At 40.3% G+C, this 25,050-nt stretch overlaps 1 protein-coding gene across 1 annotated transcript in view; it reads left to right on the top strand.

Moving 5' to 3' along the window:
• EPB41L4A (erythrocyte membrane protein band 4.1 like 4A) overlaps positions 1 to 25,050 on the top strand; it is a 181,443-nt gene that overhangs the window by 120,733 nt on the left and 35,660 nt on the right. Inside the window, exons 8-10 of the mRNA XM_075272249.1 lie at positions 239 to 327; positions 2,974 to 3,037; positions 23,396 to 23,487. Coding sequence (XP_075128350.1) covers positions 239 to 327; positions 2,974 to 3,037; positions 23,396 to 23,487 — 245 coding nt within the window. The remainder of the gene's footprint in view (positions 1 to 238; positions 328 to 2,973; positions 3,038 to 23,395; positions 23,488 to 25,050) is intronic.

Below are 25,050 nucleotides of genomic sequence, written 5' to 3'. Positions count from 1 at the left end.
CTCTCTAAGCAAATTTGTTTTATTACCAGTCTTACTGCTTTTATGTATTTGGTATAAAAACATATTTTATTTTTCATTAAAGAAGTTGTAAATTATACTATAGAATGTTATATGTTTCTGAAGATGTACTGTAATCTTGTCTTACAGAAGTGGAGCACATGTAATGCCCCTATCTACTATACAGGAGTCAACTGTAATAGACATACTTATTTATTTTTTCTGTTATATTTTTTTTAAGGGGGAAAACAACTCTGAATACTTTTTAGGCCTCACCCCTGTAGGGCTAATTGTATATAAGAACAAGAAGCAAGTGGGGAAATATTTCTGGTAAGTTTTTGGTTAAAGAGCATAATATGATAATATATTTTTATTGATGAAATTGTCTATTGTCTGATATTTGTATGCAACAACATGGTGGTAACGTGGCAATGTCAGGGTTATATAAATAGACTGAAGGCACGGGTTTAATAATATAATGTACGCAGTACATTTTATTTTGTTTCTTATTTAGAATTTCACTGTCACCTTCAATATTAAACCATACCTCCCAGTTATAAACAACTTTGCATAAATGAATAGCTCAGGTTAATATAAGAAACGTTGTAATATATCTTTATCAAAGAATTATATTTTAACGCGGAAAGGTTTGTAGAAAACAGGCTACCAGAGCTAAGAAAAAGGTCCCGCAGGTCCCAATTTTTCGTCTGGTGGTTTCAGTTTAAAACAAAACTGTTCTCATTATAGTTAATGGAATCTGTCGAGCTCCATATATAACTGCTGTAGTGACCCCCCTATCTCTTGTTCTGGTCATCTGACGAACCAGAACAACGGAGCAGCAGATGCTAGTGAGAACACAGCATGAGACTAAATCCAGAGACATATAATCAGAAGAATTGCAAAGTTTCTTTTATTGATATACACTTCCTATTTCTGAAAAGTTATTGCTAACTGGAGGTACACTTTAAGGTGACCATAGACAATATGATCCAAATTTGTGATTAATGATTATTAACAATTATAGTTTTATCTACAGTATAAATGCTTCACGACTGCACTGTTTCCTCCACTTCCATTAATGACCAAGCCTTAAAGAGGACCTTTCACATCCCCATAGCTGTGCGGTATTTCACTGTACTCTTTCATAGACTTGTAATTTCAGGAGGGCCTTCCTTACAGCCCAGCAATGACGCTAAGCTGATAGACCCACCTTTCTGACAATGTGGCGATATCGATGCCAAAATTAATGTAACCAATATCTCCAGCCCAGGCAGGGCTCATACCGGCAAAGTAGACAGTGCTCTGAATTCAAGGAACTGTCTGCTTTCTAGCAGTATATGATATCGCACATCTATGAGGACATGAAAGGCCGTCTTTCAGCTAGTGATCTACTCCACTATATAACTTGTTTGGCTTAGCCGAATAATGCATGCGTACTTAATTGGGATTGGGGAGAAAGCTTCAGCCAAACTTCTCTGAGAACAAAAAGATTTAAGTGCTTGAACCATGAACCAAGAGGGTCAGGAGGACTCTATGTACATGAGCTAACTGAATGAAGTTGTTGGGTTCAGCTGAGACATATCTTAGTCTATGTGCACGAGAATGTATGCATGTACAGGTCTGTGGGAAAATTACATGGGTAGCACATGAATGATATCCATGTGCCATCCGCTCCTTACCCTTCGTTCACATCTGAGTTTGGTAATCCGTTCGGGGAGTCCGCATGGGGACCACCTGAATGGACTTACTGGATGTATTTGCAAGTGGTGAGCAGTGTAAGCACACAGACCCCATAGACTACAATGGGGTCAGTGTGCTTGCCGTGCGCTGGCTGCACGAATCATGCGGACAGGAAAGTAGTTTGTGAACTACTTTCCATTCCACATATTCCCTGCAGAGATCTCGCAGCAAGCACATGGACCCCATTATAGTCTATGGAGCCTGTGTGCTTTCACTGCTCACCGCTTGCAAATGCATTTGGTATTCTGTTCGTGGGGGGGGGGGGGGGGAGGTTGTCTCAATGCAGACTTCCCCGAACGCAATACAAACATAGATGTGAACGAGGGGTAACTCAGACCCATTCACTTAATATAATGAGCCCGGGCCACAAAGCGGACAGGAATTGGATCTGTCCTGAGTTTTTCCCTGAGCTCATGTCTCCTGCACGGACCTGTAATAATACACAGACATGTTTATACGGCCCTTGAAAATTATGGGTCGGCGTGGTAGCCATTAAAAACACAGCTAGCACACTGACAAAGCACACGGAGCCTAATATGTACTGCTCTCTTTAGATATCTAGGACTTTTACAATGGCCCTATGTCTTCACACCTGATCTGTAGCAGGACTAAGATTTTCTCCTTTAATACAGGTGCGGTAATATGTGCATTATACACTCTTAATAATTTTTTCCATTTAGTAATACGGTAATAATATAAGTTCAATTTGTCAGCTTATATATTTGTACATTACTACGTGAAAGAAAAGAGTCACAGTACAAAAAAAATCTAATTGTTCACGGATTAAATGAACATTTCTTAGCAAGGCGCTTGGTTATTGTGATTTTCAGGTGACAAAATCTATTCCTATGAAAGGCTTGTGTGTAACCCAAGCCTTACAAGCACATTATTAGGCAAGGTGTGTAGATGAAATAGTTATCATTTGTATACATTGCGCAGAACAACATTTCATTTGTACATTCTGGCAGTGTTTGTTTGGTCTTGTTATACTAGCTGCCGTACTTGTCGGGAGCATTGACACACTGAATGGAATGTAGATATCGGTACAAGGTTATGTAATCTGCTGCTGGCATGACTCTTCAGCCCTGATCCAACAACCTGTGTACACAAAATATCTCGGTCAGAAATGCCAGAAATTTAATTAAAATGGTGAACCTTATCTTGCAAATCTTGTAGTAAAAAATGCAAGCAATTGTGGATGAATATTGAATAATGTTTTGGTTTTTTTTCTAATAGGCCTAGAATTACAAAGATTCATTTCAAGGAGACACAGTTTGAACTACGAGTTGTTGGGAAAGATGTAAGTAAATTAAACTGTCAGGGCTGATATATCTCTGCTGTGATGTCATTAATAGTGATGTCACAGCGGCAGAAGTGACATTATTGTTTCCTGCATATTTTTTGTTTAGGAACAATAGGATGCGATGGATAATGAACAAAAGAAAGAGATAAAATAGCATGTACAAATGTATAAATCTAAATAAATTATAGCATGTGTTAATATTATATTTATTCAAACGGATGTATCTTGTCATTTAAATACAGCCGAAATCACACTGTACAGAATTATAATGACTGAACCTTAATAAAGGCAAATCTACATATACAATTGTAGATTATTTAGACAAATAATAAACCGGTTATTATATATTTGTATATATTTACACACACAAATACTGTATATATACACACATGCTCACATACTAAGGCTAGGTACCGCAGTACCCTCCATCCTTTGGCTCCCACTCTCTAGAACAGTGATTACCCCGGACCTCATAGACTATAATAGGGCCCACCACGTGTCGCCAGGTTTCGGTGTAAAAACCAGCGGAGACAAAAGTCCACCATGCAGGACATTAATCTCCACCAATTTATGGAGAAATCTGTGGAGTCTTTTACAGATGTGAATGAAGCCTAACAAGACTGATTTTACCTGTTGTGGAGCAGAATTATTAATACTTTCACACAGTTTGTCTAAAATTAGACTAAATTGGAGAAAAAGAATCTGGAAAATAGTGCACTCAGAATGTTAAGTTACCTGTAGCTCATTAAACATGTTTGTCTTCTCTATGCCAACTCACATCTTTGTACTTTATATCAATATTTTATGAAAAAAGGCAAAGTTAAAGGGGGTTACTAAGTCTGGATATTGATGGCCTTTCCTGACAATAGATGAGCTATCACAGCGCAACACGTTCACTACACAGTGTACATAGTCGCCTACTTCTATTTCCATACACTGTGCAGTGAACAGCTTATACCCCCACTAATCTCATATTGATGACCTGTCCATAGGATTGACCATCAGTATCCAGATTTGGACAGCCCCCTTCTAAAATCTGATACATTTACCAACTCATCTATTCTTGAACCTTTCAAAATTGTTAAGTGAAATTTGAAGGATGTGTAAAACACATACATATTGGATGCAAAAACTGTTGACATTTGCTTTAGTAAATCTTCCTCTGTTAGCAGGTGACAGGACAATGATCAAGCTTGTTTTTATTGTAGCAGCTTCCCTGCGGCATGGGATGTCTAAAAGTGATTGTCTTACCCTTAGGATAATGTATTCATCTCCTGACAAATTGTCTTTGAGCTTCAGCTCTTTGAAATGTCTGGTTAGAAATCATATTAAACAGATGGACGGAACAGTCACATTATTATAAGTATAATGGAAAAGTCTGACTTACGTAAAAATTAGTTTAATGCTAAGACCCCACGTTGTGGAAAAGCTGCTTTTTTTGTTTCTGATTTTGCCACATTTTTTTGAGCCAGAGTCAAGATCAGCATGAAAAGGAATGATAAATACAAAGGAAGCTCATACTTTTTCCATCTGTTAAAATTGACTTTTCCCTTCTGTTAAATCCCCATCTGGTTTTGGCTTGAAAAACTACACCAAAATCTAGGGGCCACACGGTGGCTCAGTGGTTAGCACTGCAGCCTTGCAGCGCTGGAGTCCTGGTGTTCAAATCCCGCCAAGGGCAAAAAACCATCTGCAAGGAGTTTGTATGTTCTCCCCGTGTTTGCATGGATTTCCATCCCATATTCCAAAAAAAGACATGCTGATAGGGAAAAATGTACATTGTGAGCTCTATGTGGGGCTCACAATCTACATTAAAAAAAAAAAAAAAAAACTACACCAAAATCTGCAACAAAAAAGCAGCTTTTCTGCAATGTGGGGCCTTAGCCTTTATGCGAGGTTCACAGTAGCATTTGGGTGTCCATCATTCGGGTCCACATGGGGACCCGAAAGACAGAGACAGTGTCCGCTTAAAAAGCGGTTAAAAAGCTAATTGCAGTTTGCTGATAAAGCCTGGTCTGTTATCTCTCTATGTAATCACAAAGATAACACTGAGTCCATTCTCTACAAGCATCTGCATATTATCTGATCTGCATAAGTGTTGTGAGATTTGTCCAGCCCATTTACCAAGAGGGAGGGAGGATAAATAGAGAAAGTGAGAAGAGACTGCAGTGAGAAACACTGCAGAAACTATAGAAATACTGAGATAGGAAAACCCCTTTAATTTCTGTAGAACGGTGATATGCCAATGGATCCAAATAGAGGACCATACTCTTGTTAGGAACACTCCAATGGCAGAATACACTTATATAATTTTTTATTCTTCCATGGTATCAAGAACTGAAAGTAAACCTGTCAGCAACATATGATGGAGGGGAAGAAGCTGAGCTCTGTGATATATACGTTTATGTGATTTTTTTAGCACTGTTTTTGAATGAAAAACAGAGTAAATCGTGACAGGACTCTTAGAAACAGTAAGGGGGCATTCACACTACCGCTAGTGTCCGCTGCTAATGTTCGTGCAAAATCTTGTGCGGACATTAGCATCGGAAACTAGCTGTGTCTGTGACATTTTGCATTGATTTAAATGGACATTGGGTGTGTTCTTTTACAGTCCGTGTCTGTCCTTAACTGTCCGTTCCCAAAGATGTCCGACTTTTCAAGTGGACAGCAAAACCTGACATGTAGGTTTTTTCTGTCCGCTTGAAAAGTCGGACATCTTTGGGAACGGACAGTTAAGGACAGACATGGACAGTAAAAGAACTCACCCGATGTCCATTTAAATCAATGCAAAATGTCACGGGCACAGCTAATGTCCGCACAAGATTTTTCACGGACATTAGCAGCGGACACTAGCTGTCGGACACCAACGGTAGTGTGAACGCCCCGTAAAAGTCCTGGTCTTCCTTTTGAATTCCTTGTCTGCGTACATGTTGAGAGTAAGCTGCTTAATCTGGATATGCAGGAGTTTCATTTTGTCAAGGTTTACATGGGAAATGGTCCGCATATGGGTGGTATCTCCCACATTGTGGTTGGCCATGTGCACAGAACTCATTGCATCATAATTGGTGACCTCCCAAATGTTCTGATCACTACTGTACTAAACTGACAGCTTTATGGTAGGTAGACATGTGCATAGGGCCTTACTCTGCTTTTTACTCAAAAATATATATATAGGGTAGCAGAAGGCAGGTTTGCTTTATCAGTTTTTTGGGTTGCACCTGGCACATGTAGCTTCGGCTGAATACTTTTGTTTTTGTTCATAATTTTTTTTCAGTATTCAGTTTTTACAGTATTCTGTTGCATCAGTTATACCAGAAATCTATGCCAGTTCCTGACTGGTGTGGATCTTCGTTATGGTGTATGGAACGTCTTATAATTCAAGCACAGTTAGCGCTACTGTGGGAATGAATTAAAACTGGCACACAAAACGTCAGTCTTAAGAAATCCCCCACATTTATTTTTATTTTCGAATGACCTAAACAATTTAGTAGGACATTAGAAATGTAGTTATAGAGCTGTCATATGGGATGTCTTTACTATGGAGTTTCAGGGTTGTTTAAATGACACCTTTTTCACATATTGCAGTAGTCTTGTAAGTAGTTTTCAAGGTTATTAGGATGTTGCTCTATTACCGTATTTTGCGGACTATAAGGCGCACCGGACTATAAAGCGCATTACCCATGAGCGCCTTATAGTCCTGCCTAGGTCCATATATAAGGCGCACCGGACTACAAGGCACAGCGCTGTCCGGTGCGCCTTATATGATTGAAAGCGGCGGCCGGCAGACTTTGCCGGCGGCCGCTTAACCCCCCGCGTGCCAGCCGCTTCTATTCATTTCAATGGTACGCTTCCATTGAAATGAATGGAAGCGCTCGGCACACGAGGAGTTAAAGAACTTCCTTCTTGATCACGTCGGAATAATCTCCTTACCTTTTTACCATAGCCAGCGCCGCCTTCTTCCGCAGCTCCGTCTCTGTCTTCTTTGGGCCTCATGGATGACGCATGCGCAGTCGGCTCTAACAGGCTCTCGCAGCCAGAGCCGACTGCGCATGCGTCATCCATGAGGCCCAAAGAAGACGACACGGAAGGCGCGAACACAGCTCAGGGAGAAGGCGGCGCTGGCTATGGGAAAGGTAAGAGACGAATAGTCTTTTAAGGCTATTCCGACGTGGTTAGGGGGAAGAGGTTCTTTTAATGGTAGAATCTAGAGTTGAGCGAGTACTGTTCGGATCGGCTGATCCGAACAGTACTCGCTCATCTCTAGTAGAATCTCTTTAAGCAGCGGCCGCCGGCAAAGTCTGCATGCCGCTTCCATACATTACAATGAGAGCGCGCTTATTCAAATAGTTAGAGATGAACGAATACTATTTGAATAGCGCGCTCCCATTGCAATGTATGGAAGCGGCATGTAGACTTTGCCGGCGGCCGCCGCTTAACTCCTCGCGTGCCGCCGCTTAACTCCTCGCGTGCCGCCGCTTCAAGCCTTATATAAGGCACACCGGACTATAAGGCGCACTTTCAATTTCTGAGGAAATCGAAGTATTTTATGTGCGCCTTATAGTCCGGAAAATACGGTATGTGTATTTGGAGCTGGGTCTACTCCAGATGATCACTTTTGATATGGTTAGTAGGTTTAGTAGTAATAAATTTTGTTCTGTTTCTCCTGTATATGGATAATTTGGCACATATGTATCCAAATCTTACTTTTTGATTTAGAATTAGTAATTTTCTACTGTGATGAAAGCTAATGACAAAATCAGCTCATTTTTGAGAGGAAGAGAGTAGTTTGGGAGGTAAGTCTTTTCTTGTGGAGATGCTCCCCAAAGTGGATAACTCCTTTCATACATTTTCTTCTTAAAGTAGTTGCCTAGGAAATTAATATTTTGATAATGTACCTGGGGGTTCCAGTTTGGTTCTGACTCCCTTACACGTGATTGGAACCGGCCCCGACCCACGGGTGACTCTGACACTTCTATGGAGGCTGGCTTCTCCCTTTAACTCCCATATGGGGACCTGCTCTTCGGTGTGGGGAGCCCACCAAACCGCTACCACCTGAAGTGGTTATGGTTTAGTAGCAATTGACCAAGAAAGACAGAACTGTGAATAGAAACAGAACAATGCAAACACAGACTAAAACCAGGACAGATAGGTGTACGGGCTAAAATCAAACAGGAATACAAGACTGGAACAGAATATACAGAAACCAGGTCTAACTGGAGTCCGGGCAGGACATAACAAAGGAAGCAGAATGCACATGGCCACAGGTAGCAGAATGATATTGCAGAAAGCCCAGAGACCTTAGGTATTAGGAATACTGCAGAAAGCCTGGAATCTACAGGTATCAGAAACAAAAGGCCACAGGTACACAGGAACAGAAGCAGATAGAGACTTCTGCAAAAAATATGCATGCATGGAAACAGAACAGGACCTGACAACAGAACGAGGAGCTGAACAAAACACAATACAAGAAACACACATTGCTCAGCCCAGATGAGACTCAAAGAATGTTCACATGGGCTGAATTTTTCTAGCCGAAAAATGCAGCATCAGGAATTTGTAGCTGAATTTTTCTGCTTGACCAAAGACCATCTCAAAATTTGCAAATTCCACATCGTCCATGTGGTATTTTCCCACCTCCAACTCTCTTCAATTGGAGTTATGAGGCAGAATCCTTAAAAAGATTAAGCATGATGATTATTTTTCCCATTAGCTGAAAATAATCAGAGATAAAGAAAAAAAAAAACTCTCTAGAATTAAATGATTTCAGACAGAATTTGAGCTTTATTTTGATGTAGAATCAGCTTCAAATTCAGTAAAGTGAATATACCTTAAGGCTAAGGCCCCACGGGCCGTATCCGCAGAACTAAAGCGCTGCGGGAAGAACCGCTGCGTGAATGCATTGCGATTCTTTCCACAGCGCTTTTAAGAGAAAGTTCACAGAGTTTTCCTCTGCGGACTTTCTCTTAACATTGTATCTACGGGAAAGCCGCCGGTGTTTCCGTAGATATAATTGACATGCTGTGATTTGCAAAGCCGCAACGGCTTTGCAAATCGCAGCGTGTCCGCGCTGCAATCTCTTCCGCAAAGTGGGGATGGGATTTGCATGAATCCCATCCTCTTTACCTGCACTGTACAACGACGCAGTTTTTCCCGCAGCATCTCCATCTCGTGGGGGCCCTGGCCTAAGGGTCCATTTCCTCCTAAGGGAGGAAAATGGCGCTTATTTCGCGTTGAATTTTACACGCTGAAAAAAAGCCTTCCATTGATTTCAATAGGTTCTGCTAGCTTTTTTTTCCACTAGCAGAATTTTCCACTAGTTGAAAAAAAAAGCTAGCGACACCCATTGAAGTCAATGGGAGGCTTTTTTTTCAGCGTGTAAAATTCAGCGCCAAATAAAGCGCCATTTTCATCCGTGTGAATGGACCCTAAGGTAGCAGACCTAAGTGCATACTGATACATACGGATTGGCAGGAGGAAGTAAAGCAGGTGAACACTAATTCTGTAAGAGACGGGAGCACACACAGTGGTAGCCAGACCAGACGGTTAGGGCTACTGGTGTTACAGGAACAAAGGAAATGTACAATTTCACACTCTTTTGGGTGGTGACAAGTCTTCTTTAAGTAAACTGTTCCTATACATTTAGGGATTTAGTCACTTGACAAATAAAGGTGTAATATTTTCCTACAATTTCATTTTTCATTCTTGGTGGTGGGAGAGAAATATTTTTTTTATCTAAAATCCACTTTGTCATGACTTGGATGTCAGCCTAGAGCACTAAGAAGTATTTTTTTTTATTGATGGCACATAAAGAACAACCTCTAGGTTACTGAAATTCAACCGAAGGGATTAGCGGAGGTGAACAAATAAAATGAAACTCCAGCCGCTTCTCAAAAGAGAATTTTGAACCTTGTAATTCAGCAACATTAAGTTCTTTTAATGCTTGACATCCCCCTCACTGACCTGACTGTGTATCCTGCCCACACCCAAATAATGCATCTTTCAAGTATTTCTGCTGTCATTGACCGGAGATAAAAGCTGTTTGCCTGAGGATTAAGCTGTGAATTCCCTAAACTTTGTAAAATGAACACAGAGCCGACTAGTTGGCATATACCAAGATCTGCAAATTGCACAGTGGTAATGAGGTATGTTGCAAGGAATTAGGGAGGACGTCCTGCTTGGCAATTTTCTCTAACCCTGTACAAATACCAATATGTACTGAATATGTAACATGACTCACTGCCCTTGAAAGTCTGGATACTGTACAAATTTCCATTTTTCCATACAAATATTAATTAAAAAAAGGAATATTATCGCTCTTTATTCTAATTCATGATTATGTCATGTGATAGCAATAGTGCAGCTACTCACAGATATCATGTACATGGCTGCAATGCAGTTTCTTATCACAACTAGTAATAGACTACAAGTTACAAAAAAATCCTATGTAGTTTATTGCACAAATGTAACTTAATTTGGACAAAATAAAGGAGTTTTTTTTTTTTTTTAACAAAAATATCATGCGAGGTGCACAGTTTTATTTTAGCAGGCCCTAACACAACACATTACTGAGTAGTCCTGGCTGTGTTCAGACTGCTGCATATCGTGTGCTTGTTGTTCTGTATCAGCTGGACATCATAGATTATGCATAAGTCCTTGCTAAACTAAACCCTGTGCAACATCATCCACACACTCCTCACCTTCTCATAATACATTTACCACAATGCAATGAAGACAAATGGTTAACAATACATACATGAATATAAGGTTATATCTGTGTAAATTTACTTTGTTGCTGATAAGTACTCTTAGTCTACCTATAAGAAGATCCCCTCTATGGTCGAACAAAATATTAGTAGTTCTCTAAGAGTAAGGGTACAGTTATTAATGTCCGTTGCTCTCATCCATCATAGGATGCATGCAATGAACTTAAACGGCAGTAGAGAGACTGATGTAGACAGATCACCGTCCACCTGCATTTACTGAAATGTAAAAACAGGACGTTTTAATATATTTGTTACTTTTCTGACGAAAGTAAAAGTTGTGCATGTACTTGAAAAGTAAACACACAAGACGGAAGACAGCTTTGGTTGTGTTTTTTTTTTTAACATTAGAATAAATGGGAACGAATGCCAGACAGAATGGGCCCCATCTGTTTCCATCACAGAATTGCCATTAATGTTTGTCGCTTTCATCCTATGATGGGTGAGAGCAAGAAACATTTATAACAGTAGAATGAACACCCACTTAGACTTTTGTATTGTGGGTGCAACAATTCTAATATATGGCTTTTTGAGTGCATGTCATAAACTAGTAGATGTGCTATCTGAGCATAGTATATACTAGTTAGGCAATACAAAGAACTCTTTGAACAGTAGTCGCTGTTATGTGCGTACTGTGTGGCAATAACTGGGGGAACTTGATGAAGACTGATGTTTGCAATGCCGATCTTTATATCTCTTGTAAAGAGTGAGGGTGCACTTCACACCTCACCCACAAATCACGCTCATCCTCTGTAGTGCGTGCGCCTGCACTCATAGCTAAACTCATGTAAATGATAATAAATAAATAAAAAGTTTTAGGTTTTTTGCACCGATCGGGTTTGGAGCAAAAAATTTCAACTTTTTTTCTGGTTTGTTCCACCCACACCACTTTCACGGATCGAGTTTCGCATGGGCGGCTCTAAACAGAAAAAAGTCACAATTTTTTTTCTGCAAAACTAATTTGTGATGACACTAGTTGACTGGTGTACAAAGCATAATAAATCTGTCCCAGTGTCTCTTTTTAATGTATTCAATAATGTAGCACCCTTTGGCGCTATATGAAGTTTTTATGTGTAAAGTACATGTACTATCTAGCTACTATACCCTACTAATATTAGCATTGTATTGTGCTGTCATGGCATTAAATGCTACTAGTTCAAAATGTTACTGTATGTGGGCCAGAGGTAGTAAAAATTGCTGTGGAGCAGTAAAAGTACCATTTGTATGCTTCATTGTTCTGGAACCTATGGGTTACCTGTTAGAGAATAATATCTTATCCTAAAGACAACCTGCCAAGTTAAAAACAGCGTATATATGTTGTATAGTTCAATCTATTCAGTATGTGTTCACACTAGCGCTCGGGCACTCCGTTCCAGATTCTGCTTAAAATTGGCGGAGACAAAAATCCAGCAAGGAGGACTTTTTTCTCCACCAATTTAACTATCAAATCAGCAGAAACTGGCGGACCTCATTATAGTCTGTCTGCTTTTTAAGCGGATAGGGTTTCCATCTTTTGTGTCTTCAAGCAGACACACTATTGTGAACCTAGTGTTACTTTGTTATTCAGCATGCAGTATAATTTGTATTTTATTCATTTAAGTCCCTCATTTTTCTATATCTAGGAGTCCAGTGGGTGGACCTACATAGTGACTGAGAACTCTCTATGCAGTTATAAAGAGAAAGCTGTCTTATCACTAATAGAATTACTCGAATGATTCCTAAGCATAGAAAAAACTATGATTTAAATTGACTAAAATACAGGTTATGCTGAGTTTTTTTTCCCTTAAATTATATATATATATATATATATATATATATATATATATATATATATATATAACACTAGCCTCTGCCCGCGACTTCGTCTGTGGGTTGTTGGCATCGATGATCCACCTATATTCAGCAAATCGCTGCCGTCGATGGTTTGCCTGCTCCAGCATTTCGGCAGCTCTCAAGCTGTGCTGCTGCTAAACTTGTTCCTCACACTGTGCCTGTGATTGTTCCGGCATCTCAACAGCTTGCTGGGACACAATATAATGAGCGTGTTGTTGGTGTTGATGAGCCACCTGCTCTGTCGCTTCGACAGCTGTCAAGCTGGCCTGCCGCTGAACTCGTTCCTCGCGCTGTGCCCGTGATTGTTCCGGTATCTCAGCAGCTCGCTGGGAAGCCATATAATGAGTGTGTTGTTGGCGTTGATGATCTGCATGCTCTGGCGTTTCGGCAGCTCTCAAGCTGGCCTGCCGGTGAACTTGTTTCTAGCGCTGTGCCTGTGATTGTACCGACATCTCAGCAGCTCACTGGGAAAACATATAATGAGCTTGTTGTTTGGCGTTGATGATCCGCCTCCTCCAGCGTTTCGGCAGCTATCAAGCTGGCCTGCCATTGAACTCGTTCCTCGTGCTGTGCCTGTGATTGTTCCGGCATCTCAGCAGCTTGCTGGGACACCATATAATGAGCGTGTTGTTGGCATCGATGATCTCCCTCAGCTCCGCTTGAGGAGAACTCTGTGACTTCTGGCTTCCTTCTTAGATCTCATTGTTTACGACAAATTACATTTTCTTTTTTAGGCATGTTTAAAATTGGCAAACTGCCAATTTGGATTAAAGGTGTTTGCCCATGCCAGTTTGTCAGCATTGCCTGGAGCAGATCAGACAATATGCAAATATGTGTACACAATCCACTGAGGGTTAGCGTGTATTTACATATAAGGAAAATGTTCGTTGTTGTACCTTGTTAGCCAGTGGGTTGGAAATATAAAAAACAAGAAAACTTGATAATCTTCAGTAGTTGATACCTTTTTAATGGCTAACTCATAATGATGACAAATGGCTGACGTTTCGGAACGCTTAGGCTCCTTTATCAAAGTAAATTTAAAAACATTTCTGAAGGATGCATATTTATATACAGAGCAGGCACAAAGGGTGTTAGAATTCAGGAGGAAGGGGGGGGGGTTTGTTAGTAATTGGTAGAGACAATGTAAACACTTACAGGTCCTTTATCAGTTCATACGTTACTGTAAAAAGACATGAACCTCTGTGACGCATTAAGTCCACACTCGAGTGTTAGAAGCAGTGTCATGAATTTATACTCATGTATGCGTCGTTCTCTCTTTGATCTGAAATTCCCTCTCAAAAATCAAAATTTTCATGTGATCGGTGATATTGTGGTCCCCACTACAAAAATGCTTTGACACGGGAAGGTCATTTCTTCGTTCTTTAATTGTATGGCGATGTGAGTTCACACGCGTTCTAAGTTGCTGTCCAGTCTCTCCAACATACAGATTATCAGTGGAACATTTGGTACACAGAGAGATAACAGCCCTGGCTTTCCCAGAAGCTGAGAAGTTGCTAAAACAGCAGTGTAATATAGTATGTGAACATAAATTCATCACAGTTGTGGAGCCTTGTCATTTACCGGGATAAAAGCCTACGTGTTAATCGAGGTTACAAACTATCTATGTGCCAAATTTCATTTAAATCCGTTCAGTTGTTTTTGTGTGGTTGAGGAACAAACATCCAAACACACAAACTTTCACATTTATATTAGTAGTTACATAGTTAGTTGATGAGGTTGGATAAAGACATTAGTCCATCATGTCCAACCTATAACCCTACAATCCCTACAGTGTTGATACAGGGGAAGGCAAAAAACCCCATGAGGCTCATACCAATTGCCCTATTTCAGGGGAAAAAATTCCTTCCCGACTCCAAATCTGGCAGTCAGTATAAAACCTTGGATCGTGTCCTTAAAATCTAGAGTCCATAACATGTTATATTTTTCTTTTCAAGAAAGGCATCCAGGCCCTCTTTGAACTTGTTTAATGAATCCAAGGATTTGTTCAAGTCATTCTACTCTATAACATGGTGTTTGGAGTTCAGACACTATTGTTAACATGATAGATTCCCTTTATAGAAGCCCTTTCATTACGTCTGAAGATCCCAATGACATATTTAATCTGATAGGTGCTGTTACCCTTGGCATTTTTTTGTTTTTGTTTATCCAAATTTGTTCAGTCATTCCAAAGATATCATCCCTGATATTTATGCAAATTACATATCGTAGCCAAGTAGATGGTAACATTGCACTGTGATGTCTCTCTGGGCGGTGCTTCTGTCTGCTGTTTGTCTTGCTGTATTTAAATAAATATTAACAGGGCTTATATCTTTGGAATGGCTGAACAGATTTTGATAAAACAGCAAAATGTTCAGGTAACAGCGCCTATCAGATGATGTATGTCACTGGGCTTTTCAGAACGGGTCCCAGATCCTCCTTCATCTTTCCTCCCTTCAGTATTAGTGCATGTATAGCATGTTTTGGTAGAGAGATGGAGCTTATACTACCCTGTTTCCCCGAAAATAAGACACCCCCCCCCCCTTCACCTTCTGGATCACATACAACCAGCAGTCATGCCGGCGCTCCGCTAAGGAAGCATCAGAATGACTGCCGATTGTTCCCCGCTCCAGCCGCTGCATAAGACATCCCCTGAAAATAAGAAAGGTCATATATTTTGTTAGATAATTAATTATAAGAGACTGTCTTATTTTCGGGGAAACAGGGTATATTACTGCTCTATATGTAATGTGAGGCCGGACATTTAAATTCTACGTCATAGCCTTTCCCCAGGCCAAAAGGTTACCAAGAGATTAGTAATCTCTGTTAGGTGTTAACTCTGTTCTGTTAGATTTTTACTAGTTTACTCACATTTTTAGAGAAAGATAAGTTATTTCTTTCCTTTTTCATATTCCGCTTTAGTTTCAGTGCCCCTTTTACATATATCTTGTCTTTATAGTAGTATTATCATAGCACAAAGAGAACATGGAGATACTAGGCCGCTGTTTACATGAATCATCATGCCCAGTGTTCCTTGAGTTAATCTTCAGTCACCCCTGGCTGTGCTGCCAGTTCACGCTTCTCTGCACAAACTATGCCTGGCATGCATTATGACGTTCCTTAAAAGGTAAACTCTTACCAGTATTACCTGTTGGAAAGGACAAAGGATTATTTACAGGTGTCTGCATAGCCTGCCTAGACTAATGTCTTGGGGCTAAATGCTGGGAAGAAATCATCATTGTGCCTTTGGTTATTAATAGTCAATGAATGAAAGCTTTCACAACCAAGCAGATTCTTGGGTATAAAAAGTTCCAAGCTTTTATATTTTACTAAAATGGAGATACTCAAGAAAAGATTCTTGTTTGTATAATGAAAAAATATAGAATATAATTTTTGCATCAATTCCTCAAATTGTTCAAGATCTGTGCTTGTAATCCTGCCAGAGGATAATAATCTGTCCTAGTCAGGAATATGCTTAGGTGCAGGAATACACTTTATCTGGCCTTGCACTTTACATGAATGTAAGTCAAACCTACCAATTGTAGAAAGACCGGACAACAGGTAATGGGTTTGGGGGTGTCTTAACTTGTGGTAGGCTGATGACTCGGATGAACTTATCCTCCGCAGCAGAGGTGACTCTTGGTCTTTCTTTCCATGGGCGTTCCTTATGTGACTCAGTTTCTTTATAGCGCTTGATGGTTTTTGCAACTGCACTTGGGGACACTTTCAAAGTTTTCCCAATTTTTTCGGACTGACTGACCTTCATTTCTTAAAGTAATGATGGCCACTTGTTATTCTTTACTTAGCTGCTTTTTTCTTGCCATAATACAAATTCTAACAGTCTTGTAACATCTCTGCCTGTTCGGGCCACTGCACCACCCTCTGCTCGCGTGCTGCGGCGCAGGAGGCAGATGCAGTTTGGTTCTTGGATTAAAGTTTTTGGTCGCACTGTGTGAACTCAGCTCTAGTTCTGTGATTGCATTTGCACCACACCAGTCTTCTGCCTATGTTGCATCTGTCCATTAAGTGGTTAATCTGGCCTTGCCCTTTGATTGACAGCTGCCTTTCTGTGAACTCTATGGGCGGGTTCTTCCTCCCTATTTAGCCTTGGTTCCCATTCACACCAGTGCTTGCTATTGCCGTGCGCATACCTGCTCTTACTGTCCCTGTTTGCTTATACTATTATACTTGACCTTTGGCTTTCCTCATTGACTATTCTCTTGACTCCGATTTGGCACTGCATCGCTCTCCTGTTACCGAACCCTGGCTAGCTGACCTCCCTTTGTTGTTGTTCGTTTTGTCTGCGTTTTGTGTTTCACATATTCAGGGAGGGACTGTCCTCGTGGTTGTCGCCTATTACCTAGGATAGGGTCTGGCAATAGGAAGGGAAAGTGGGGGGCTTCAGCTTAGGGCTCACTGTCTCTTGTGCCCCTCCCAGGGTTTAACAGTTCTGGGAATTGCTGTCTTAGCAATTCCCTTACAAGTCTATTCAGTAGGACTATCAGCTGTGTATCCATCTGACTTCTGCACAACACAACTGATGGTCCCAACCCCATTTATAAGGCAAGAAATCCCACTTATTACACCTGGCAGGGCATACCTGTGAAGTGAAAACCATTTCTGGTGACTACCTCTTGAAGCTCATCAAGAGAATGCCAAGAGTGTGCAAAGCAGTAATCAAAGCAAAAAGTGGCTACTTTGAAGAACCTAGAATATAAGACATATTTTCAGTTGTTTCACACTTTTTTGTTAAGTATATAATTCCACATGTGTTAATTCATAGTTTTGATGCCTTCAGTGTGAATCTACAATATTCATAGTCATGAAAATACAGAAAACTTTTTGAATGAGAAGGCGTCCAAACTTTTGGTCTGTACTGTATGTGTCCGTAACATAACCAAGACAGATTTTTATCCAGTGGAAGTAAGGTTGTGTTCACACAGAAGGGACAACAATTTGTCAAGGGTTATGTAATGGAGCATTGGGCACATCCATGAATTATATAGACATTTTGCTACAAATTTGCCCCAGATTTCACTCACACATTGCATGTCAATTTTGCCATTTTTTCCTGCAATGGGTGGATGAGATCTGTTTAAGCTTTGCTCATACTTGTCAACTCTCAGCGCATTTATCCATATGCAAGGTTATGACGGGGAAGGGTTGCTTAAAGGGATTGTCAGACAATTAACCTTGACATACACAGATGCAGCAGAGTTAACTTCTGCAATTGGTTAAGCTGCTGTGGGGTGATATATTATCACAGAAGACAAGAAAAAAACAATGAAAAGTTATTGGACAACATTGTTAACCAACTTTGCATTATTCAACCAACTGCAGAAATTCTGGTTAATTTCTGGTCTGTATTCTTTCCATGGAGAGGACCCTGCGTGCTTCCTGGATCTCGGTGCCCAGTCCTCATTCTTGTTAAAACACGCATTGTTAATCTCCTTTATTTTCTATGGTACTGTAGATGCTGCAGGCTTCAGATTCATCTAAAGTATATGTGAGTACTCTATGGATGTAATTGTCTAGTACAGTCAATGCAGCTGAATGTAGCCGTCTAAATTTCCCCTTTGTACTTGTATTAGGTCTAGATACTGGGCTATACAGGTCTACCTAGATAATGGAATATTTTGTGTTAGTATGCAGACAAAAGGTTCATAGAATGTACGGAATGGGACATGGCTGGATACAGGTTTAATGTAGAATGTTAATATTTCACCCTATTAATCTTTCATAGTGTTGCTGCCTGCTAACTGGAAATTATTTTGTCAAATTAATTCCTATTCAGATTCTCCTTATCGTCTTCTCCTGCTTCACTTATTATACTGGTGATTGATACAACATTGTTGAGAGCTTTTTTGCTGTGATCTTACAGTTTATTATTTCAGCTCCGATTCCATGTCCTGTCATTTTATCTGGCTAACTGCATTGAGCTAATGATGATTAATTGCTTACAGTTCACATGTACATTATTATTTGCCATAATGGGTTTTGTGACTTCATACCGTCTTCACAGGAAATGGGAGCAGTAGTAATCGCAGTCTCATTAATTGATGTGCAGGTTCATTTTACTAGAGGAATGAGCCATCCGTTCATATTTCAGCTCAGAATAATCCAATTTATAGTTATCGAAAAAGTAACGAAGTACAATCCCTAAATCAAATTCATGCACTATGTGCAGTACTGTGCAATGGTGTAGGAAGGAGTGGAAAAATACTGCAAAGTACGAATGCTTTCAGAAATAGAAGTGTTAATAGTTTACTTTTGTCAAATAAAATAAATCGAATGAATATCACATTGATACTTGGTGTGACCACCCTTACCTTCCATCCAATCTTCTAGGTACACTTACGCACAATTTTTGAAGGAACTCGGCAGGGAGATCATTCCAAACATCAGAGGCCTTCTGTGATTGAAGGTTTTCTCAAATCCTTCTGCCTTTTCTTGTAATCCCAGACAGACTAGGATGGTGGTGATGATGATATCAAGGCTCTGTGGAGTCCATATTATCCCTTCTAGGGTTCCTCCTCTAATGGGTTGTCTCCTTGATTTAGAGTTCTCTTTTTTCCATTAGGCAGTAAAGTGGCGCTGTGCTTTGCACTGTGGCCTGCAGCCCTGGGGTACCAGGTTTGAAGCTTACCAAGGACAACATCTGCATGAAGTTTGTTCTCCCCAAGTTGACTTCGTCTTTCTCTAGGCCAGTGATGGAGAACCTATGGCACGCGTGCCAGAGAGGGCACACAGAGCCCTCCATGCTGGCACGCGTGCGGTCGCCCGGATCGCTCACCAACAGGGAATCCGGTACAGGATTCCCCGTTGATGAGCGATCACTGCCTTCAGTTGTATGTGCAAATGCACATACAGCTGAAAGCTGTCAGGGTAGGCCGCGGATCGCGCGACCGCGGCCTACACTGGCTGCAGAGTTTGACCTCTGCCCCGACGCGGGCGCGATGACGTCATCAGCGCCGCCAGTGACAAGAAGGTGGATGCCGGCGGCTCTTCAGGGGTGAGTATGAGAGTGGCTCACTGTGTATATGATGTTGGGGGGGAGCGCTTATAATACTTGGTGGGGTGTATGATACTGGGGGGGAGTGTATAATACTGGGGGGGCTTATAATACTGGGTGGGGTGTATAATACTGGGGGGAGTGTATAATACTGGGGGGGCTTATAATACTGGGGGGAGTGTATAATACTAGGGGGAGTGTATAATACTGAGGGGGCTTATAATACTGGGGGGAGTGTATAATACTGGGGGGGCTTATAATACTGGGGTGGCTTATAATACTGGGGGGTGTACTAAAGAGCATATAATACTGGGGGGGGGGCTATTTATAAGCACACAATACTGTGTGTGGATGCCACTGTGGAGCATATAATCCTGTGGGGGGGGGGACACCTACTGCGGAGCATATAACACTGGGGGGCTACTGTGGTACTGTGGAGAATATAATATTGTGTGGTGGGCCCACTGCAGAGCATATAATACTGTCTGGGGTCCCCTCACTATTTATATCACACAGTATCTGTTTTATAGCAGACGTGATATTAGTACAGGATGTAAGAATATTACACGGTAACTATAAAACAGATCCTGTGCGATGTAAATAGTGAAAATTAATTGTTCAAAGTACCAAATGCCGAGACCTTTACATTTCAGTACAACGTTGTTTGTATTATTGAAAGCTCTGTAAAGCCCCACATGACTGTAATTTTTGGTCAGTAACTGTCTGCAATTGTGGATCCGCATAGTATTAAGTCTATATTGTCGTGTTGGCACTCCGCGAAAATTTTGTGGGTTTTGGGTTGCAGTTTGGGCACTCGGTCTCTAAAAGGTTCGCCATCACTGCTCTAGGCCCTTCTGCTTCCTTCCACAGTCGAAAAATATACCAATAGGAAAGTGTCTATTCACAGAGGTGGCTCTGATTATCAATCTTGTTTTTCATTGCTGATTTGCATCTCACATGGCATCTGTTTTTTTTGCACTTTCCTATTTACTTTTATAAGTCAGGTCTATGAAAATATACTCTGTGAAAATTAGAGTGACTTATTTTCTTCACAGATCACTAACGGGGCGGTGAAGTGAATAGAAACGCAGTAGAGTCAACACATACAAATTAATTTCAATGTGCAGCGCTGTGCTTGGTACCCAGTGAAGAAGCCGTATCGCTCAATCAAATATAACTACTGATTAGAGATGACTGAGTATTGTTCGGAACAGCCGATTTGAACAGCACGCTCCATAAAAATGAATGGATGCACCTGGTACTTCCGCTTTGACGGCAGCCGGCCACTTAACCCCCCGCGTGCCGGCTACGTCCATTCATTTCTATGCGAGCGTGCTGTTCGGATCGGCTGATCCAAACAGTACTCGCTCATCTCTACTACTGATCAGTGGGAGTGCCGGGTGTTGACCTGCACAATCTGATATTGAGAACCTATGCTACATCTTGTACTAGAACAGCAGAATTTGGAACAGGATGCATTTTTTTTTAAAGTTTACTTTTGCACTGGGGTAACGCCTGTATGTCTGCACATGATGCCATCTTCACATAATTTTCTTTTTCTTTGCGCCCCCACTTTTCCTGTAGAAGAAGAGAACTGAGTGGCTGCGATTAAGAAAGTGCCATATGCACATTCTTCTGAATAGTACAGCAATCCCTTTTCTTTTAGAGCTTCACAGCGGTATTCTTGATAATTTTCCTTTTATGAAGTGTTTTATCTTCAAAAATACATAAAGAAGCACTTGAAAAAAAGAAAAACGGCACATTCACATGTGGGATTCAGGTGCTCCGTCCTAGCTGTTTGTCAGAAATTCAAAGCACCGCAAGAGATATTTGTTAATTCCCCTTGCAATCTATGCAGAACATATTTTGCAGCGAAATCCTTTTGATGAAAGTGTAATTTCCTCTAATTAAAGATTTGTTTTATTTAATTGCATAAAGTGGCCGACATATTGCCCCCCCATCAGAAATTGCCTGTTACAAAAAACCTGTACCACATGAAACAGCGGCTTTTAATGAGAAGACTTTAATATAGCCATTGTAATCTCTTTTATTTATAGATATTGCATTAGTGAAAATAAATTTGTTCAGGACAATATGTAACATGTAAAAGTCTACGCGCTCTTGGGGAATATTTTTATTGCTTTACCGAAACTACAGTAAATTAAAAAAAAAAAAAAGTCTGGATAAAATATCGTTTTAACTATATAGCTATATAGCTCCTTTTCAGATCCAGGTGTATTATATATTACATATTTGCTTATTCATGGCCTAGGAGTCCAGTGGGTGTTGCTACTCATGTAGCAGTCATGTAGGAGAGTACCACCCACTGGACTAACCTCAGAATGAGCATAAATTTAGATTGATGAATTATAAGTTACACTCAATATTTTGCCACAAAATGACCTAATATATCAATGTTGTCAGCTCCTTGTTCTCTATAATATGCTGCTTCAACAGGTTTTTTCAGGTTCCATTTGAAGAAATTTAAAAAAAAAAAAACCTTTAATTATAGGTTCCTCTTTCTATAAAGTCAGGTTCTCTGTGCTACCCCAGGGGCAGCATAGGAAAGAGTGGTGATTGGGTTATACAGGGCTATCTTTCTATTCATCTATCTGAATGTGTCTCATTGTCAGAATTTATGGAACATATTTAACCGTGTATATTTAACCCTTAAATTAGAATAATAAAAATAAATATTTGAGCCAAATACCAGTATAAGACATAAGTGTAGTAAGTCCTTGTGTAAAAAATCTGCGTTTGGTAATTCGTTCGGGGATTCTGCATGGGAAGCAGAATAATGGGGTCTGTGTGCTCTCCACGACCTGACCACATGAATCATGTGGACATTAAAGTAGATCATAAAGTACTTTTCTGTCCGCTTGTTCTGTGCGGACACCACGCGGAGAGCACAAGGACCCTCCTCTCCCCTCCCCTCCCCGAACGGATTACCAAATGCAGATGTGAACGCGGGGTAACTGAGGCTAATGTATCAACCTAAGTTACTAGTAAGTTAGAAAAGAAAAAAATAACTTTTTTTTTTTTGGGGGGGGGGGGCACAATGTGTAATATATATATATATATATATATATATATATATATATATATATATATATTGACTCAAAGTATAAATAAACACAAAACAATCAAACAAACATCACTACCATGCCCACATCACAGGTTAGATCCCCACCTCCGGTGACCGATTACTATGTGTTGCCTATATTTTTCCAAATATTTTGGCAAATATCTAAATGACAACTTAATATTGCTTAATATCGCTTTCAAAAGTGCATGATCTTAAAAAAATATGTATGCAGTCATGAACCAGGGAAAATGGGCCAGTCATCATGTGGTTAATATGATGCATGCTAAGATATACATCTAAGGAAAAGATAAACATTTGATTTTGTGGGGCAAGTACAGTTCTTGTATAACGCACTAATGCTGCTGATGTTTTTGTTAGCAGCCCTTGTATCTATAATGGGGTCAGAGCACACACCATGCTACTTATTTCTGCAAACACCTGTGTATATTGTCAGCACTGAGCCTGGATCCCTGCCAGCTGAAATCATTTTGTGTTTTGGTTGGCAGAGGTTGTGTTTCTTGTTATTTTTGAAGGAGGAATGCCAGTCATACCTCCCCCGGATTGTACAGAAATGTTGAATAGACCTGTAGATACATCGATGCTTTAAGGGTAACTTCAGCCATAAAGCTGTCTAGCTTCTCACGGTCCCTTTGTTATTTTTTTTCTAGTGCTCTGAAACCTCATTCTTCTTTGAAACTAGGAACAAAGTGGCGTGTAAGCATCTGTGGAAATGTTGCGTGGAGCACCACACATTCTTCAGGTTTGTATACAGGGGTTGTTCTCAAAGCAAGAATACACGGTACATAGAGCGAAGGTCATTTGTAATGTTTTCTTCTACAACTTCGTACATTGATAATCTGCAATAATAATATATAGAGAAAAACCATGCTAGTGTGCGCAGACACGACTAGACATATGAGCATACTTGGGATCTGAATTATAAGGTTCTCAAATACAGTGTTATTGCATTTCAGTGGAGCCATACTTACCACCATATTAATATATACCTAGTTCACACATACAAAATGTAGCACAATTCATTTGATGCCCTATTTCGGACCGAGTTTTCCCCTTGGAGCACTTCTGTAAAGCAGATTCAGAAGAAAATAGAAATAAATAAATCATAGAAACCATATGGTTCTGCATTGTTTTATAATCCAAAATGCACAAATTCCCATTCATGAGGCCTTAGAGGAGCTCTCTATACAGACAAAAACAACTAAATATCCGGTGAAACCAAGATCTTATGGTTTCCTTCGCCTATAATCTTCGTACTATGGTACTAACAAGTGGGGTCATGGACTACTTGGTCATTATATCTGGAATTGTCATCTGCTTAGCCAACCAGTACCTTGTACTGCCCTGATGAGGGGCAATAACCCCAAACCAGTCTGTGAATGGGGCTCTTTTCTTTTTTGGAGGCATTGAGTACTTAGGAGCTACTTTTCCAAAAGGTAGTGCTAGAGCAAATTTTCCTTCAAGGAAAGTTATTTGCATTTTACTTTGCAGTATTCCTAGCAGAGCATGAATGATCTGTAAGACACAGTATATCTGAAAAGGTGGGGTGCAAAGGCAATCTCCTTTAGGAGACATAGTTTTCTGCTTCACTTTGATACCTCAAACATCTTTTGGGGTCATTGAAGGAATGTACAACATATTTCCCCTACATATTATGTAATTTTTCTGTGGATCGCTTGGCTTTGTGCTGTTTAACCACATTCTAAATAGTGCTACAGGGGAAATTCAGCATACAGTCCTATGAAAAAGTTTGGGCACCCCTATTAATCTTAATCATTTTTAGTTCTAAATATTTTGGTGTTTATAACAGCCATTTCAGTTTGATATATCTAATAACTGATGGACACAGTAATATTTCAGGATTGAAATGAGGTTTATTGTACTAACAGAAAATGCGCAATATGCATTAAACCAAAATTTGACCGGTGCAAAAGTATGGGCACCTCAACAGAAAAGTGACATTAATATTTAGTAGATCCTCCTTTTGCAAAGATAACAGCCTCTAGTCGCTTCCTGTAGCTTTTAATCAGTTCCTGGATCCTGGATAAAGGTATTTTGGACAAACAATTCAAGTTCAGTTAAGTTAGATGGTCGCCGAGCATGGACAGCCCGCTTCAAATCATCCCACAGATGTTCAATGATATTCAGGTCTGGGGACTGGGATGGCCATTCCAGAACATTGTAATTGTTCCTCTGCATGAATGCCTGAGGATTTGGAGCGGTGTTTTGGATCATTGTCTTGCTGAAATATCCATCCCCGGTGTAACTTCAACTTCGTCACTGATTCTTGAACATTATTCTCAAG

Source organism: Leptodactylus fuscus, chromosome 1 (assembly GCF_031893055.1).
Source record: "Leptodactylus fuscus isolate aLepFus1 chromosome 1, aLepFus1.hap2, whole genome shotgun sequence".
Lineage (NCBI taxonomy): Eukaryota > Metazoa > Chordata > Amphibia > Anura > Leptodactylidae > Leptodactylus > Leptodactylus fuscus.
Note: the sequence above shows the minus strand (reverse complement) of the source record. Positions and strands in the feature narration are given on the sequence as shown.